Source organism: Canis aureus, chromosome 34 (genome assembly GCF_053574225.1).
Source record: "Canis aureus isolate CA01 chromosome 34, VMU_Caureus_v.1.0, whole genome shotgun sequence".
NCBI lineage: Eukaryota > Metazoa > Chordata > Mammalia > Carnivora > Canidae > Canis > Canis aureus.
The window spans coordinates 12,065,674-12,081,886 of NC_135644.1; the positions used below are offsets into that span (position 1 = coordinate 12,065,674).

General features: G+C 44.7%; 2 protein-coding genes across 18 annotated transcripts in view; one reads left to right on the plus strand and one right to left on the minus strand.

The window, feature by feature from the left end:
- CHN1 (chimerin 1) overlaps positions 1 to 14,493 on the plus strand; it is a 206,949-nt gene extending 192,456 nt beyond the window's left edge. For 8 of the 12 annotated variants that reach the window (XM_077883238.1, XM_077883242.1, XM_077883240.1 and 5 more), the window contains 5 exons: positions 1,030 to 1,203; positions 2,169 to 2,246; positions 5,314 to 5,451; positions 12,413 to 12,518; positions 13,704 to 14,493. In XM_077883238.1, coding sequence (XP_077739364.1) covers positions 1,030 to 1,203; positions 2,169 to 2,246; positions 5,314 to 5,451; positions 12,413 to 12,518; positions 13,704 to 13,875 — 668 coding nt within the window. In that variant the 3' untranslated portion in view covers positions 13,876 to 14,493. Of the gene's footprint in view, positions 1 to 1,029; positions 1,204 to 2,168; positions 2,247 to 5,313; positions 5,452 to 12,412; positions 12,582 to 13,703 lie in introns of all 12 variants that reach the window. The other 4 variants (XM_077883245.1, XM_077883246.1, XM_077883249.1 and 1 more) reach the window with 2 other exon arrangements.
- LOC144304705 (uncharacterized) overlaps positions 1 to 16,213 on the minus strand; it is a 135,412-nt gene that overhangs the window by 31,438 nt on the left and 87,761 nt on the right. The gene's annotated exons all lie outside the window — the stretch shown is intronic.

A 16,213-nucleotide genomic window follows, 5' to 3' on the forward strand; every position in this document is an offset into this window, starting at 1 on the left:
GGATCGAGCCCCACATCAGGCTCTCTGCTCAGTGGGGAGCCTGCTTCTCCCCTGGCTTAAGCTTTCTCTGGCAAATAAATAAAGTATTAGAAAAAATAAAATTCCGTTGTTCTCTTCTTGTTGGAAATCAAGTATCTCAAAATATTAACTAGAAGATGTTTGAGTTCTGGCATCTTAGAAGTTAAACTCAGTAAATTTACAAAGCAAAGGACAAGCTTCAGTAGAGGCAAGAAGGTATAGGTATGAAAATCATGGACCTTAGAATCATTCATTCGTAGGCTTGAATTTCAGCTCCACTACATACTACTACATGCATGACCTTGGGTATATTACCTAACACATGCTTGGTTTCATCGGATTTATAAAATGAGAAGGAAAATAGTACCTACTTCATAGAGTTTTGTGAGCCTAATGGAAATAATGTAAAGCTCTTGAACTAGTGCTCAGCATCAGTAAGCTGGTGCTAATAGTAACAAATAATAACTATGGCTGTTTTTAGCCACTAAATTTATTACATTATATCAAGGATTATGAATAGATACTTATGAGCAGCATGATTTTAAGAGGGTCCTGGGATGCTCTTACTTTTGGAGGTCTGATTCCTCTTCAAAGCAAATATATTAAAATGCAATTATATATCCCACATCAAATACAATTTTTATGTAACTGGAAATGGATAATTTTAAGTTGCCTAGTTGGCATAATATTACATTTTATAGATCTTAACTATAGATCTTAACAAACTTAACACATTAAGTTTGTTTTATTCAGGTTGGATCTCTCCTGAGATCATGTAACAAGTAAATGATGAAGCATGAGCTAGAGTGCTCATCTTCTGACTAAAAACCAAAATTTTTCCAAGAGAAAAGATGGGAGGAATGTTTTTCCACATTGCAGAAACTGCTGGAAGCTCGTCCCCTTTTAAGCCTAATTCAAGCTGGATGGAGTGTCTTTTGCTAAAATAAACACTCCAGCATGCTCAAAATTCTGAAAACATTGATGAATTTTTCCTTTCTATATCTTTTTTAGATTGTGGTTTGAATGTTCATAAGCAGTGTTCCAAGATGGTCCCAAATGACTGTAAGCCAGACTTGAAACATGTCAAGAAGGTATACAGTTGTGACCTTACAACACTCGTGAAAGCCCATATCACTAAGCGACCAATGGTGGTGGACATGTGCATCAGGGAAATTGAATCTAGAGGTGAGGCCTTTCCAGTGTGGTTCAACAGTTGTAATGCACCGTGAATACAAGTCCTAACACCCTTCTGGATGCCTCATGGCATAACCCAGTTGTCTACTCTAAGTTTAGGGGGGAGTGATTTCAGATGCCAAATGATCTGAAAGTCTGAAAGGAGTTAATTTAGCAAATAATGAACCAGCTTGATTTTAAAGGTACATTTTACTAGTTATAAGAAATATGCTTAAATATTTTTATGAATGACAATGCTTCTAGTCTATAAAGGTTGACACAGATAGAAAAAATGTAAAAAAAAAAAAAAAGAAAAGAAAAAATGCTATGTCCAAGAAGCAAAGGTATAAATGCTCTATTAAAACTATCCTAGCCAGGGATCCCTGGGTGGCGCAGCGGTTTGGCGCCTGCCTTTGGCCCAGGGCGCGATCCTGGAGACCCGGGATCGAATCCCACATCGGGCTCCCTGTGCATGGAGCCTGCTTCTCCCTCTGCCTATGTCTCTGCCTCTCTATTTCTCTCTCTGTGACTATCATAAATAAATAAAAAAATTTAAAAAAAAATAAAAATAAAACTATCCTAGCCAAAAAACAGAGCTACATCCTAATTATTCTTTCCCATTTGGAAAACACTGATATGGGCCTATTAATGTGGTTATCTTAGTCTTTTGTTATATAAAAGAATTTATGATATAATTGGGGCGATTGATGAATTATTTCCCTTAAGACTCAATATATTTGATCTAATTAGACAAAGTGATGAGCCAAATTACAAATATTTAATTAACAGTAGGTCAGAGTTTAAAAACTGAGCGCAGTGGTTTTATTTTAGGAGAAAATGTGAAGAAGTTTCTAAACAAGTACATTTAATCATTCTTTCTCACACATTACTTCTCCAGCCTGAAGTATGGGAAGAAGTAAAGTATGAAGAAAAGGCATAATTCCAAAGAAACTAATCAGTTCCCTTGATTTTTACAGGTCTTAATTCTGAAGGACTGTATCGAGTATCAGGATTTAGTGATTTAATTGAAGATGTCAAGATGGCTTTTGACAGAGGTATGTTCTTCAGCGTGTTCATCGACTTAGGGCGACAGTGCTCTCTGCCAAGAAGGCACAATTCCTTATGTTATTCTTTGCATTATTTATCCAAGTCATTGATTATTATACCAAATAAAAAGTTAACTTATAATTTTACTTTTTTATTAGTATATTAAACCATTACATTTTGAGGTGAGAAAGAAAAATAAAATTTAACTATATAATCAGTATCTGAGCACACAAAGCTGGGCCATTTTCATAAAAGTATATGCAGAACAATTAAATTTACTAGAAATTATGGAGAAAATCAGGCAGGATGGTTGGGGGAATCTAAGTCATCACAGACCTCAGATTCCCAGGTTGGAGTTGGCCTCCCTAACTGCCTGTAATCCATGCATCCCTTCACCATGTTTGACTGAGTTAGAGACCCAGTGTAATGACTTAGATTCCCCCACCACAGAAGCATTATTGATTTTAATAAATGCTACAAAGGAAAATATTAATAACTGTGGAAATTAACCTATTCCTTTGGGGTTGGAGGGGGATGCTGGAGATCAGAAGAGACTTTCCCAGAGAAGAATAGAGGTTGGCCATATAATGGTTCAGTAGCAAAGAAAGGAGGTATGTAAAGACCCTGGCAAGAGAAGAGTCTGTGCAAAGGCCCTGAGGCTGTCTTTGTCAAGGCCCTGAAAAATGCTGTGGCTTAGAGAGTAAGAAGTGAAAGGAGAGTGGACTAAGATACAATGAATAGAATATCTTACTATAAAAAGAATTAGGGCAGCCCGGGTGGCTCAGCGGTTTAGTGCCGCTTTCAGCCCAGGGCCTGAACCTGGAGACCCGGGATGGAGTTCCATGTCAGGCTTCCTGCATGGAGCCTGCATCTCCCTCTGCCCCTCTCCCTCTCTCTCTCATGAAAACAAACAAACAAACAAGAATTAGCTGAATGGTAGAAGGGTTCTCAGATCGACCTCCAAATTCGGTTTAACCTGTCATGTAACTGAACTAGAAGATTGGTGACTCTGTTGTCCAAACAGAAATTGGATGTGTGCCCTATAATGAGATAGGACATTTGAAATTTGGATTCTCATAAAAAAATAACTTCTAGTTGGTGGAAACAGGAACCATGTCTCAGGAGAGAATATACCCGTATTCTTTCTTCTTTCCTGAGTAAAAATTTTGATAGAGGTGATATCTGCCTTCATAATTCTTCTACTTTGCTTTCGTGCCCGCCCATCCCCTTTCTCCAGGTCTTTGGGCCCCCACACCTACACATTTGCCTAAGGTCCCCCACTGAAGCCTTCTCCATTGCCTTTTCCTCCCAGAAAGTAGTCTATCCCAATTTGTATTGCCACTGCCTATGATTTCAACCCTAGTGTGAAAGACATACCAGTGATCTAATTCACACTTGAATGTGAACGTCTGTGGTATTTTGCATTTAAAAGAGGCTTCTTTAACGAAAAACAGACTTCATTAGAGTAGTTTTAGGTTAATGGTAGTATTAGCTTATAAAATTTCACCACAAGTACAGAGATTTCCCATATAACCTCTCCTCTCATGCCCCCCCCCAACCCAGTTTCCCATCTTGCATTAGTATAGAGTACATTTGTTACAACTGATGAACGGACACTGATACATGATGAATAACTAAAGTCAGCAGCTTACACTGAAGTTCACTTTTCATGTTGTGACAGTTCTGTGGGTTTGGCAAATGCACATGTCACACATCCACCGTTACAGTGGCACAAAGAACTTTGACCACCATAAAAATCACCTCTGCATTACCTGTTCTTCCTTTCCTTTCTCCCCCTGAACCCCTGGCAACCACGGTTCTTTCTATTGACCTCCATAGTTTTACCTTTTCCAAAATGTCATATAGCTGGAATCAAGGAGTGTGTACCTGTTTTTTGGACTAGTTTCCTTTACTCACTAGTATGCACTTAAAACTCTCCCATGCCTTTCATGGCTTGATAGCTCTTTTTTGTTTGCTCTTGCTCAATAATATTCCTTTATCTAGATATATCAGTTTATTCACCTATTGAAGGACATCTGATTGCTTCCATTTTTTTGGCAATCATGAATGAACATGGCTGTAAATATTTTGTGAGCACATTTTTGTGTGGACATAAGTAGTTTTCAGCTCTTCTGGGTAAATACCCAGGAGTGTGATTGCTGGATTATATGGTAAGAGTCTGTTTAGCTTTGTAAGAAACTGTCTATCCCCCAACGTGGCTGTACCATCTTGTGTTCCCACCAGCAATAATTTACAGTTCCTCTAGCTCCTCATCCTGTCCAGCATTTGTCATCAGGGTTCTGGATTTTAGCCACTCTAATATCTGTATAGGGAAGAGGCTGCTTTTTAAAATCAAGAGAAATTGTTCATAAGCCAAACGGAATAAAAGAAACCTAGCATGATAAAATCAGTTCAGAGGAGGCATTAATTAAATCTTTTGTAGATCAAAATCTCAGGTACTTGAACCAGTTACTAAATGCAGGGGAGTAAAGGAAGGCCCCACACCTCTAAAATACTCCTGTTTTATAACTCTTCTTTTTATTTCAACACTCTAAAGTCTTGTTCCATTTCACTCCTGCTTCTCACTCTCTGCCCACCCCCAGGGCGCAGACAACATCCACACTTCACATTGGAGCCTGGGGGTGAGTCAGAGGCGGCCTCTTGTAAGTTAGGAGTGCCTTTCTTGTTATTTTTCACATTCTCTAGGTTTATTTTAAAAAGAAAGAAAAATAAAAAAGAGAAAAAGCAATGCCACATTTACTCCCCTAGGAATTCTCAAATACTCCTGGAATCTATAAATATTGCCGTTAACCTCTGTCCTCTCATACTCCATCCCCCGCCTCCCTCCATTGAACCTGGGAAAAATAAGTAACTTCAGAATAGAAAATTCAAAAAAAAAAAAAAAAACAGATTTTGCTTTTCACAGAAAATTGATCATTTATATATATCCGCACACTGAATTTGATGTTAGAAACTGACGCATTGTTAATCTCTAAAGACTGTATAACAAAAGTATATTAGACAGGTGCCCTGCATCCAGATACTTATTCTTTTTTTTTTTAACATCCTTCAAAGATGGCGAGAAAGCAGATATTTCCGTGAACATGTATGAAGATATCAACATTATCACCGGCGCACTGAAACTGTACTTCAGGGATCTACCAATTCCACTCATCACGTATGACGCCTACCCCAAGTTTATAGAGTCCGCCAGTAAGTATGAGGGCAGCGACCCGAATCACCTGACAGCTGCCTCCTCATGCCGATCGCTACTCCTGTGTCCCTTGCCCAGTTTCTTGAATGCGTATTAGGTGTTTCCCCCTCGCCTCTGTCCTCGGTTAATACGCTCACAAGAATTCTGAGCTCATGTCTAACATATGCTATTTAGTATTTAAGACTTCTTCCATCAGAAATTTCTTTGTCACGTGCTAATCCTCATTTTCCAAAGTAAGGTTTATACCAGGGCTCCTTAGATCCGGACCAACGCGTCTACGAAATAAAAGTGAGCAACTAGAAAAAAGAAGATTGAAAAACAGGACCAAACTGTTTTGTTATTAGGTTCAGCTGAGCATAAAAGTTATTGTCAGCTCCCATAAAAGCTTCTAAATCCTTAACTTTCAATCTCTGTACTTATCCCGTGACAGACCATTAACAGTTTGGTAAACTGGCGCTGGTCCGTAGATCGTACTTTAAGGAGCACGGTTTTAGATCAAGAAGGGATTTTTTTTTTTTTTTTTAAGTTTTAGTTGAGATGCAAATGAGAAAAAGCAGAGGCTCCAATGCCAAATTTTATTTATGGTGTAAAGCTCATACCTGTAATTCACACTTCATTTTTTTTTTTTAAAGAAGGGAATTTTTAACAGATTTTAAGTGTTGGCATTGCCATTTTTTAGAAAAGATAGGCTATTTCTGACATTTGCTTTTCTCTTAAAAACCATATGTTGTCTTGATCTTTAAATAATAACATTACTTTCTTAGTAACACTGATTTGCTTTTTGACTTGGAAATTTTGTGAAGTACAGACTTGCTTTGTTCTAATTTTTAGTTTCCCCTTCAGTGCTCTTGTTGAGAATTTCTGTGGTTAGTTCCCTGGAGCCCTCGTTTCTTGTGGGTCAGCCCAGCTCTCAGGTCGAGAACAGCCGGGAGAATCACACTGATTTGTACAAATTTCCATGTTAGGAGCCTGAACGACTCTAGATCTCATCCACAGGAATTTAACTCCTCTCGTGTTGGGAGGGATTCAGTGCTGATCATGAAAATTGTCTGAGGGAACATGTGCATTCTTGTTTCGTGGTACAGATGCAGATGTTTCCTCCCCAGAGACATACGTCTGATCACCACGAACGTGGACAGCACCTGACACACTTGTATCACGAAGGGTGCCCGGTTGACAGTGGCCCTGATCCCCAGGACAACACTGAGGGCTCAAGTGGACGGTGTTCCTGTTCCTATGTCGCTCTTGAGTACAACTGAAGCTTGGCTTCTGTGCCTAAGCCAAGGGCACCCCATTAGCAGAGGACAAAGCCCATAATTCAAATCCAGGGCCTGAACTCTACACAACTGCCTTATCTTCGTAGAAGAAAAATCTAAGCCTTCCGTATTGGGTTTCAAGGCCTCTTTCCCCGCCGCCCTCCCAAGTTATTTCACCTGGTTTCCCCACACCCACCTTGGTTAACCCTCTAGACTATCTGTCAGTGTTCTGGGGTTTCTGTCTGAAACAGCCCTTTTGACATCAGCAAACCCCCTATTCTACCTCAAAGAGCTCTTCAAAGCACATCATGAGATAGAAACTTTCCTAAATCAAGATAAATGCCCTCTTATAAATTCAACTGTTAGGATACATACAGTATCAATGTTTATTGTACGTGTTTACTATTGATCTAATTGTTTAGGGAACATTGCATCCTTGTCCATGTGGCTTCTAGTAGTAGAGTCTGCTTCATTCTTTGGACCCACAGATATAGCTTTTCTCTCATCTTTATAGGCAGATAAAGGAGACAAGAGAAGTTTGGAGTCATAGAGCACATACGAGGAGGTACCAGGAATCATGTTAGGCACTTTACAGCCATGATATCATTTTGGTTTAGTTTTATACCCAATGTGGGGCTCAAAGTCATGACCCTGAGATCAAGAGTTGCACACTCTGGGATGCCTGGGTGGCTCAGCGGTTGGGCATCTGCCTTCAGCTCAGGGCGTCATCCTGGAGACCTGGGATCGAGTCCCACATTGGGCTCCCTGCATGGAGTCTGCTTCTCCCTCTGCCTCTGCCTCTGCCCCTGCCTCTGCCCCTCTGTGTCTCTTGTGAATAAATAAGTCTTTAGAAAAAAAAAAAAAGTCGCACACTCTTCTGAGTGAGTTAGCCAGGCACCCGCCAGGGTATCCTTTTAGGAAGGACATGTTATAGGATGTAAGTGAATTGTCCGAGGTCCGATCACTAGGAGTAGGTGGCCCTGGCATTCGGACCCACATCTGTCTGATGTCACAGCCCTCGCTCTCTCCACTCAGCCCACTGTCTGGCTTCCCCTGTGGAACAGGAACAGAAGATTACCCAGAGGAGGGAGGCAGGAGGGCAGGAACCCCTCCCAAATGATGGTCAGGGTTAGCTGGCCCTTCCTTTCCTTTCCTTTTTTAAGATTTTATTTACTTATTTGAGAGAGAGAGATCACAAGCAGGGGGCAGAGGCAGAGTCTCCAGGGAGCAGGGAGCCTGATGCGGGACTCGATCCCAGGACCCCAGGATCATGACCTGAGCCGAAGGCAGATGCTTAGCCCTTGAGCCACACTGGCGCCCTAGAGCTGGCCCTTCCTGACGCAGGCCCTCTTGAACCTTTTTATCACTCAGCCCCTAGGAAACATGGGCCCTGTCCTATAGGTCTCAGGTTTCTCTGGCATTTTTAGCATTTCTTGCCAACAAAAACTCGGGAGCTCACATCACAGCTCTCTCCGGCAGAGGCTGTCCCAGCTCTGCTGTCGCAGCCTCCCCCGACAACCTGCAGCTGGAAGCTAGAGTGGCTGCAGGAAACGATAAAGGGACACAAGGGTGGTGGAGGCCAGGGCGCCCCATCTGAGGGCTTGAAGATCTTCAGGATCCCCTGGAACCAGCTGGAAGCCTCGCACTACCGAGCCCTTTTCCCCTCACTGCCTCTCCCCACCAGCTAAGACCCTGCTGCCCATGGTACAGAGGCCCGGGGACAGGTGCGCCTCGCAGCCTGCTCAGGACACCAGCGTTCAGGGACACTTCCTGGCCACGGCGGAAATGGCACCACGGGGACTCTGGCCAAGGACCTAAGAGCTCTGTTCCCAGAAGATCGTAGGAAATATGACTCAGTGTGTAACGTTGAGGGAGTCAGATACTCTCAGAACTAAAACCCAGGGCTCTTTGTCCCACGCTACTTAAAACGTCCCGAAGGGAAACCTGGGGTGAGAAGTTGCAGAGTCCCCCTCAGCTCTGCCACTCACCCCGTCTGCTCGGCTGAGTCACCCTTCTTAGCTTTGACCTCCCTAAAAGAACCAACGGGACATACTTTAAAAAGAGCTTTTAACTAGATGTTGATGCAGGTTCTTATTTCCTGCCACGTTTCCAAATCCTTGCAGACCTTCCTCAGGTGCCACGTCGTCCTCTTCTCTGTTCCACTCAGCCCCCAAGCCACCTTTCTCCTCTGTGTTCCCGTCACTCCTCGCCTGGACCTCTTCCCTTCAGGCTGGTAGGCTGTATTCAGGTCTTGTCTTCCTGACGACACTGACCCGTTTGGAGCGGGGGGTTCTCTCGCGCATGATTATTTTCCCTTAGCACCTGTGACAGTCACTGGTTCACGTAATAGGTGCTAAGTATGTGTTGAATGAGTAAACATAACTTTACATTGAGAACCCCAGAACCTTTGAGTTTTTAGATATTCTAAAGGGCCATGTTAACAGGACTCCCTTGTACAGCACATTCTTTCTAAAATACCCGGTAACTGTAAGATCACTGCTTCTCTCAGCACACGGCTGCTGACGGACAGATGTGACGGTCGTAAAGCCCGACGTGTGCACAACAGGAATCCGCCCGCTCTCAACTCCCTCCTGTTGGCAGTGGTCCTAATATCGCCCTCATCCACTCGCAGGCCTTTCGCGTATTTGAAACGACTGATGTTGGTTGTTATCTCGAAATACATTCCATTTTGTCTTCGTCTTAAGTTATGCTGTGGTCTTCTCAGGGCAAAGGATTTGTGTCCTCTGAAAAAAAGTTATTGGTACTACTACTTTAAGTAGGGGGAAAGAAAGAAAAAGAAAATTCCAGGGAAGAACCTCTGTCAATTTGATGTCAGTATATTCAAATGCAGTTTATCATATGTCCCCAAATTTATATCTCCAGTCTGGACCTCTCCCTGGGCAGCAGATTAATCATTTGGATGTCTGAAGGATATCTCCAACAGAACCCTGATCTTCCCCACAAAACCTCTCCCACCCATAATCTTAACGGAGGCTCCATCCTCCCAGGTGCCTAAGCCCAAAACTTAGCTCAGTCTTGATTCTTCTCCTCATACAACCCTCATCTGGAAATCCCACGGACGTTCCCTTTAAAATATACCCAGAACCCAGCAACTTATCACCTTCACTGTCACCACCTGGTCTAAGCTAGAGTCATTCCTCACCTGGATTTTTTTTTTTTTTTTTTTTTTTTTAAACTTCAGAGCAAGAGAGCGTGCGTGAGCGTGGAGGGCAGGGCAGAAGGAGAGGGGAGGCTCTCAGGCAGACTCCCGCTGCACACAGAGCCATCTCGGGGCTCAGTCCCACGACCCTGAGACCATGACCTGAGCCAAGACCGAGTCAGACGTTTAACCAGCTGAGACCCCCTGTCGCCCCCCCACCTGGATTTTTGTAATAGTTACTAGAATGGTCTCTTCTTACTCTGGCCTTTCCGTGGCCCGTTTCCCACACGCAGACAGTGGAGGAGGTCTGTCCCAGCCGTTCGCGCTTCTCCTGGTAAATGCTGGGCCCCAGGACAGCCTCCAGCACCTGACACGACAGTGTCCTGTTACCTTACCCACTGCACTCCCCTCCACTCCCTCTTGCTCAACCAGCGCGCTCCCAGGTGGCTTTCCACCCCTGCCCTCGGACGTTACAGGCCTGCTGGGCCCTCGGACCTGCTCAGCTGCTCCCCTGCCCAGGCCCCCAGGTCTCTGCGTGCTTCCTTCCCCCACGGCCACGCCGCCAGGTCTTCACTCAAGACCTTCTCTCCCAGGAGGTCCCTCCGACCACCCCATTTAAAATTGCACCCCCCTGGCACTCGCAGCGTTCCTCACCTGTTTTTCCCCCGTAGCGCTGGCCTCAGTCTAATCTAGCATAACCTGGAAGCTACGTGCTCTTTGGTTATCGTCAGTCACCACCACCTCCACCACCACCCCAGCCCCGCCAGAGAGAAAATAAGCTGCGGGCAGGGAATTTTGTTTATCTGCTAGCCCACCAACACTGTTCTTAATCTCACACCATCTCAAGATTCTCCTTGCAAAAGATTATAAATGCGAAAATTAAAAGGAAATTAGGTTACTCTTTTCATTTTCCAAAACAGTATAGTGTCAAATTAATTAGTCCTACAGTAAAAACTAGAAGCAAATACTAAGTAATCTTTTTCTGTAGTAAATGGAATTTTCTTAATTCTAGAAGTTAAATGATTGAATTTCAGCATCCGAGATGGTATTGCTGTTATGAATTGACGTTCTTTAAAGACCTGAAGCTTCAAAGACCATGCCTCAGTTATATGGCAAATAACACTTTATTACTGAGAGACAAACCGGGAACCCTGGGTAGGCTTTGGGCAGAAATTCTAAAATGGCCAAACTTTCTTTGAATTAAAAAGCTTCACTCTCTACATTCTGACATTTATCACATCTGCGCTGCCAGTGCCTTGAACTTTTCACGTTCATTTTTATATCTGTTGTAACCGGACTCCAGTGCACTGCCGTTGAGTCGGTTTGTCTTAGACGTTAGAAAACTCGGATTCTTAGTCTGTGTTGAATGCTACCTTGTGCTCAGCTGTGGCTTTCCGGGTCTCCAGGCTGCTATCCTAATTACGACTCAGCACTTCGGGGTCCTCTGCAGTTGCCCTGCAGGCTAACGTTAAAGGCACCCCATCTTCCTGACATGGGAGTAGAAGCAGGAACGTGCTAGGGTGCTGTTTTTGAGAGCACAGATGTCCAAAGATGTCTGTTGTTTCTGATTATGGAAATAATGGAACTAAATGCAATCTGTGACCTCAAGAGCATGCTGGGTTTTTTGGCCAACACAGCAGAACTAAAATGAAGATGATTCCCTTTGAAGTTTACACCTTTGGAAGAGCCACAGTTATTTCAGGGACCCTGCTGTCACTCCAAACATTTAGAATCTCCTTCAGAGCGTCATTGCGTTCTCCAGAATGTCCTAAGTAATAGAATATTTTTGTGCTGTGAGGGTAGATTTAACTTTTTTATATAACAAAGAAGAATTTTCTTTTTCTAAAAAGGAAATTAAAATGAAGGAAGTAATGGGGCACCTGGGTGGCTCAGCGCTTGACGTCTGCCTTCAGCTCAGGGCATGATCCCGGGATCCTGGGATCGAGTCCCCCATCAGGCTCCCTGCACGGAACCTGCTTCTCCCTCTGCCTGGGTCTCTGCCTGTCTCTTATGAATAAATAAATAAAATCTTTAAAAAAAATAAGAAGGAGGTAAATATTGGATGATACTTTTCTCAGTTTAAAAAAAGAAAATAGCATGAATATCAATTAAGACTTTGGCAGGGGTTACCAGGGGCATAGCTTGTGTGCGGTCGCTGGGCTGCAGTGTTCAGAATATTTGGAACAAATTAATATCCCCTAGGTGTGTCTGTAATGTTGTAAGGTGACCTCATTTGAGCGTCCCAGTGTCCTCTGCGCGTACCTGTGTCTGAATTCTTTATGGCAGCATCCCACCTGGCCAGTGGCAGGTCCCACGGTCACCGGCCTCGGAGGCACTCACTCGAGTGGACAAGTGGGCGCTGCCCCCACAAGTCCTCTGAAGGCTGCGGCCTCGGAAGCGTGACCCACGGTCCTTCAGAGGATTTCCGAGGAGGCCGTGGGCAAGGCCCCGCCCGAGGGTCTCCTGAGGCCGCGAACAGACGGGAACTGGGGAGCCGGGCGGAGGGTTGAGGGTCTCCCCCCGGGGTTCGCCTTGCTGTTTTAGAAATTCTGGATCCTGACGAGCAGTTGGAAACCCTTCACGAGGCACTGAAGCTGCTGCCCCCCGCTCACTGCGAGACGCTGCGGTACCTCATGGCGCACCTCAAGAGGCAAGTCACCGGCCCGGCTGACGCTGGCTCGGAGCCGTGTTAAGAACCAAACGAGGCCAGCAGGTGAAAGGGCGGGCAGGTCTGGGGTGAATAGGTAGAGGCCCAGGTGAGGAGCGGCGCTCAGGCCGGCTGGTGCTGGTTCTGGGGGGCGGGGGTGTCGCTGTGGGGACGCGGGGGACGGGGCACGGCCGCTCCGGGCTGCCCTGCCTCCTCGCTCCGGAGCGGGCTCCACACGTGGTGACGGGACTTCAGGATGTTGCCAGCGCTGAAAACTGCTATTAAAAGAAAAAACATGGAGCAAAATAAAGGGCAAAGGGAGGAATAGAAAATCAAATCTCTGGGCTCCTTCTGGTTTAAGGGCCGAAATAGACGGCCGCTGGCCTGCGTGGCTCCCGCCCGGCCGCCTGCTCCCTCTACCGTCGGGGCGACTGAAATTACGTGACCGAGTTTTAGCGGTTTCCGAGTTTCAAAATATAAAGCCAATGAGAATCAAAAAAGACAGACTTGACATCCGTGCCGCATGGCTCTCGGCAGGAGTTACTCAGAAATGAATATTTAACGGAGGCGCCTCTACCACGTCCGGTCCTCCCTCCTTTCAAAGCAGCCAGGGCCGAAGCTGGTGTTTAACAGGCTCGCACCGGCCCGCGCCGCCTCCCTCCTCCCCCGATTCTCAAACTGCTCAGCCCACAGAAAGGCAGGGAGCAGGGCCCCGCTGAGGAGGAGGCTGACGGGAGAAGCGGGGCCACGCAGCCCCTCGTCCGCTGCGTGCACAGGCCCACGCAGCCCGCCAGGGAGCTCGGCCTTGAGCCTCAGTGATCACCAGAAGTTCGACGTATTAATACAATTTACTTTAAAGCTAAGAGCGGGGGCAGCCCCAGTGGGCCAGCGGTTTAGCACCGCCTTCGGCCCAGGGTGTGATCCTGGGGTCCCGGGATCGAGCCCCACGTCGGGCTCCCTGCGTGGAGCCTGCTTCTCCCTCTGCCTGGGTCTCTGCCCCGCTCTCTCTCTCTCTGGGTCTCATGAATAAATAAAATCTTTAAAAAAAAAATGCTAAGAGGGGGACGGAGAAGTCACTTAGGCGGGGGTTGCCAAGTGGACAGGAACCTTGATCGGGAACCTGGCCCTGCTTTCGTGCAGAACCCCGGGGCTCACACGGAGCCGTGCTCCTTTGCTTCTGTTTTTCAGAGTGACCCTCCACGAGAAGGAGAACCTTATGAACGCAGAGAACCTCGGCATCGTGTTCGGCCCGACCCTTATGAGATCTCCAGAGCTGGACGCGATGGCCGCGTTGAACGATATACGATACCAGAGACTGGTGGTGGAGCTGCTTATCAAAAACGAAGACATTTTATTTTAAATTTTAGTTTGCCGGAAAAAAAAAAGTGTTTTACAGATGAAGGAATGTTTTATAGTAATTTAATTGGCTCTTATAGCTGAATTCTTTCTTGGTTAGAAGTGTGGGCAGATAGCCAGATTAAAATGAAGGAACTTTCCATTGTCTTAGTAGCACCGCTCAGCTGTCCTTGTAAAACAGTGAACACACGCTCTCCAGTTCTAGTAACCCTGGGTGTTTATCATGGTAAGAGAAACTCAAGCTATTGCATGATTAGCCTCCTCTTTGGCAAGGGAACCCCACACAAAGGAGACAACAAGCCTGCACCGCCTCTTTTTCCCGGGTAGTCTGTGGTTGTAATTCAGCATGTTTCGCAGAGTAAATCTGTCGTGACTTCGCTTTTGGGTTCTGTGTCATTGGTTTCTGACGCTTCTATAAACATGCACACAAGTGGATGAAACGGCACCTCTGGCTGCTGCATTGCCATAGACTATAACATATGCCTACTTTTCTCAAATGCTTTATTTCTAGTTTCTCTTAGTTCTGCTCTAACCTAGTCCTTTCTTTCCAGCAAAAGCAAAATGTGTTTTCAGATTTGTTACTTTAGTAAATTATCCACCAATAAAAAAGTACAATGCGGAACGTTTTCTGTTATTATTGGTTTTTAGTCACAGTTTTGTGTTTTTATCTGGCATGCATTTATTAATGCATGAACTTTGGCTTTTAGAGACCAAATATATTGACAGCTTTCTTTTCCCCCTCATGATTGAGAATAGTTAGGAAAATGTGTTTTGCCATTTATTTAATACTAAAGTTTTGTGTTAAGCCCCTAAAATAATTTAAAACTGCTTAGAATTAAAATATCCATTCATTGGATTTTTCTTCTTGCATACTCTGGGAGAAAGGTAGACCATTTTCTCAACTTTTGGTGGGGGGCTGGGGAGCAGGCGGAAGAGTTCCTTCTCAAGCATTCTGAAGAAGACAGCTATAAAGAGACTTCTTAAACATTTGATTGGCTGGAAATGCTGACTGTCTGCCGGGAGAGGGGTCAGTTTGCCTGTACATCTAGATGCCAGGAAACCTGCAGTGGGTCTGATTTGTGCTATCACTAGCCCCCCCATGTGCCTTTGCACTAATGACCTTGAGGGTCAAATGAGCATCCTTCCAGAACTGAAGCTCTATCCTGCTTTAAAATGTAAAAAAAAAAAAAAAAAAAAAAAAATGGGGGGGGGGTAATGCCTGGGTGGCTCAGCAATTGAGCATCTGCCTTTGGCTCAGGGCATGATCCTGGGGTCCCAGGTTCAAGTCCCGTGTTGGGCTCCCTGCATGGAGCCTGCTTCTCCCTCCGTCTGTGTGTCTGCCTCTGTGTGTGTGTGTATGTGTGTGTGTGTGTGTGTGTGTGTGTGTGTGTCTCATGAATGAATACATAAAATATTTTTTAAAAAATAAGATAAAAAATAAAAAGTAAAAAAAAAACAAAAAAAAGACATTTTTGCATTTTGCCACGTCATTCCCTGATACTATGAAGACTATCTCAGAGGGAATGATAACTGACAGAAATGAGGAGCTGTTCCTATGTTTGCCCCTGGGCTAGAGTAGGAAGTTGGTAGTCTAAGTACTAATGTATGTGTTTGAAACCTCACAGCTGCCTTCTCAGCCACAGTCTCTCATGGAAAATGTCATCACCCTGAACATCGGATACACAGATTAAGAGGGAACGGAGATTTGTTTTGAATAACATAGAAACTGCCTTTAAAACGGAGGCCACGAAAAGGCCCTTTACGCTTAAGTCAATGCTCTTGACTCATGAATTACGTTTGCCAGAGAAATCTGATCACAGAAATCTGTCCCAGGTTAGGTAAGGCTATGGAACTGCTACGTGTTCATGGCTAATGGTCATTTTATACGAAGTCTTTTTAAAGGAGAAATTCAGTTGTCAAGAAATATGCTTTATTAGAATATAATCATCCTTTTCCTACAAGGAACAGATATGGTTGACTTTTAAGTAGCTACTTTTTTTTTTAAGAGCAAATTTATTGTTCTGATTTACTGAAACTTAAAATATTCCATGAAATTACTCAGGAAAATCCAGGTAGCAGAAATATGTCCACTGCACCTTCCATCAAGAGGTCTCAAGTTATAAAAGGCCACAAAGTTCGGCAGCCCGGGTGCCTTAGCGGTTTGGTGCCTGCCTTCGGCCCAGGGCGTGATCCTGGGGACCCGGGATCGAGTCCCATGTCGGGCTCCCTGCGTGGAGCCTGCTTCTCCCTTGGCCTGTGTCTGCCTCTCTCTTTCTCTCTCATGAATAAATAAATAAATCTTAAAAAATAAAAGGCCACAGAATTGTATGTATATAATTTGT